At 65.3% G+C, this 2,634-nt stretch overlaps 1 protein-coding gene across 1 annotated transcript; it reads right to left on the reverse strand.

Annotated features, from left to right (window-relative positions):
- Nucleotides 1-192: 192 nt before the first annotated feature.
- Nucleotides 193-2,193, reverse strand: MNEG_8795 (hypothetical protein; the record flags this gene model as incomplete). The annotated part of the gene is made up of 5 exons (XM_014042731.1): nucleotides 193-436; nucleotides 718-842; nucleotides 1,140-1,278; nucleotides 1,592-1,705; nucleotides 1,967-2,193. The coding sequence occupies 5 exons, from the start codon at nucleotides 2,191-2,193 to the stop codon at nucleotides 193-195; spliced, it is 849 nt and encodes a 282-aa protein (XP_013898185.1).
- Nucleotides 2,194-2,634: the final 441 nt, after the last annotated feature.

Genomic DNA, 2,634 nt, shown 5'->3' on the forward strand with positions numbered 1-2,634 from the left:
GGGACGGGGAAGAGCAGAGAGATGAGGGGGTGCAGGACTGGTCACGACGTGGTGGTGGGGGGGGATGACTGTTTGCTGCAGCCGTGCATGCACCAAATGAGGGGGCGAGGCATCGCTTGCAGGGGACCAAAAACCGCCGGGCACGCGGGCGAGCTTGAACCCGCCGTTCCCCGCCCGCCCGCGGCGTGCCCCTCAGCGCCGCACCTGGCCGCCGCTGTTGTCCGAGTCCGACCCGCTCGCGTCGCCGCCGCTGCCGCCGCCGGCGCCGCCGCCGCCGCCGCCGCCGCCGCGGGGGCGCCCGCTGATGCCGATGCGCTTGGTGATGCGCGCGGCGACCTTCAGGCGCTGCTCCCGCAGGCGGTTGCTGAGCTGGCGGATGTTGTGCTGCGCCCTGATGCGCTGCTCCTTCACCAGGCTGATCCCCAGGTCCTTGCGGCTGGCGGGAATTTGAAGAGAGGGGAGGGGGTGGGAGGACCAGGACGCAGTCAAGAGGAGGAGGGCGTTGCGTCAGGACGCTGCAGCGCTCAGGACCATATCGGCTGCCCTAAGACGCCACCGCCCGGCCCGAACCGTGATCGGTGGACCCGAGCCCGACGCCACCCCTGCATGCCCCGATCTTGGCTAATGAAGGGCAGCAATCAGTGCAAGCCGACTCGCAAGCAGACACACGCGTGCGCTGGCAGCCACACACGCGCGCACGCGCGCGCGCGTGCGCACCTGTACCCCCTGCTGAGGTTCCTGAGCACGTACTCGTTGTAGTCCCTGAGGATGCGCAGGATGAGGTCGCTGGTGCTCACGCCGTCGGTGCGCTGCGTCGCCTTGAACTTGCCCATGGCCTTGACCTGCGGGACAGACAATACAGGAGTGTAAATGCCGACGCGAGCGTTTGCGTGCGTGCGCGTGTGCGTGGGTGTGTGTTTGTGTGTGCATATGCGCGTGCGTGCGTGTGTGCGTGCATGCATGCATGTGCATGCGCGCATGCATGCATGCGTGAGTGAGTGTGTGTGTGTGTGTGTGTGTGTGTGTGTGTGTGTGTGTGTGTGTGTGTGTGTGTGCACGTGCGCGCGCACGCGCATGCGAGCGTGTGCGTATGTGTGTGAGCGCGCAAACGCGCACACTCGTGCGTGCTGCACCCTCACCGGCCCGTACACGTCGTCGGCCTGGCCGCTGGCGTCCGCGTAGGGCAGGTCGTCGTGCGCCACGTAGTCAATGTTGTGGGCGTCCAGAAACTCCTTGGTGATCACCCAGGGGGCATCGGGGATAACCTCATCCACCCACCTGGCGCGGGGTCAGGGGGGCGGGTGGGTTGCGGTGTGTTGGCGGAGAGAGCGAGAGAGAAAGGTTGTGCGTATTCACATGCGTGCATGCGTGTGTGTGTGTGTGTGTGTGTGTGTGTGTGTGTGTGTGCGCGCGCGCGCATGCGCAGTGCACCTGCTGCACGCGGAAGGCGCCCTGCCGCATGACCCACTGCAGCTACTACTGCTGTCATGAACCCCACGCTGCCTGTGCTGTGCAGCGCGGCTAGCGCACAGCGGCCGCCGTGCCTGCTGGCCGGCTGGCTGCGAGCGTAGCGTCAGCAGGCCGAGCTCACTTGCAGTGGCGGAGGCTCTCGTAGCGCTCCTCCTCCGTCATCACGGTCTTCCCCTTGTACGAGTGCGTAAGCGCGTCGTTGCAGCAGCCCACGAGCAGGTACGAGTTTGGGAAGCTGCGCGGCGCGCCAGGGAAGGTTGAGGCAAAGGCGGGGGGAAGGGGTTGGGGGGCGTGACATCAAGGCGGGCAAGCGATGCGGCGGAATGAGGGGCAAGAGGTCGTGGCACGCGCGTGGGTGGCCTTGACGAGCAAGCGTTTGAGCACAATCGGCTGGGTTTGCTGCTTGTGTACAGAACGCTCTGGCCTTGAAGCGCAGCACTGCATGTGCGCGTCGCGCATCACACGGCATGATAAACGCCGCTCGGTTTCAACGCACAGCTTCTTGGCCTGCTCGAGCGCGCGAGCGTGCCCGAAGTGGAACATGTCGAAGATGCCATCAGCGTAGATGCGCACAGGCCGGTCCAGGGGAGGTTCAAGACTGTTGTCGCCTGCTGGGCTCGGGGTCGAGCCTCCGGCACCCTCAGCAGCCGCCCGCCGCTGTTCAATGGCCGCCTTCTTTGCCTTGCCAGCCCCGCCACTGCTCTTTGCCGATCGCTTCCCCATGGGAGACCCCGGGACAACGGCGTTGGGCCTTGAAGTGTCAGGCGCTGTGCGAGCGTTTCTATACTATTGTACACTGAATGCAGCACAACGAAAGTGTGGACAACGCGGTGACGACTGCTGAAGTCTATGCATCGGTTGCGCACCACATCGCGGCCCAGTCGCCGGCGGTGCTCGCTCACTTCTTGCAGGGCGACGGTTGGAGCGCGCGTCAGGGCAGGGCCCGCGCCACGTGCCCCACTGATGCAGCCTTGGACCTCATATTGCTGGCATTCATTCAATGGGCTGCAGCAGCCACACAGCAGTTCTCTTGTGGTCATCACGGCATGCTCGACAGGATGTGAACGGCCTGAGCACCTGGTCCGGGCTGCTCGCAAGGCAGTCCCACCCGCCTGTCTTGCCACCGCCGCCACAACATGATCCACACGACCAAGCGATCGAAGT

This window comes from Monoraphidium neglectum (assembly GCF_000611645.1).
Source record: "Monoraphidium neglectum strain SAG 48.87 unplaced genomic scaffold scaffold01713, whole genome shotgun sequence".
Classification (NCBI taxonomy): domain Eukaryota; kingdom Viridiplantae; phylum Chlorophyta; class Chlorophyceae; order Sphaeropleales; family Selenastraceae; genus Monoraphidium; species Monoraphidium neglectum.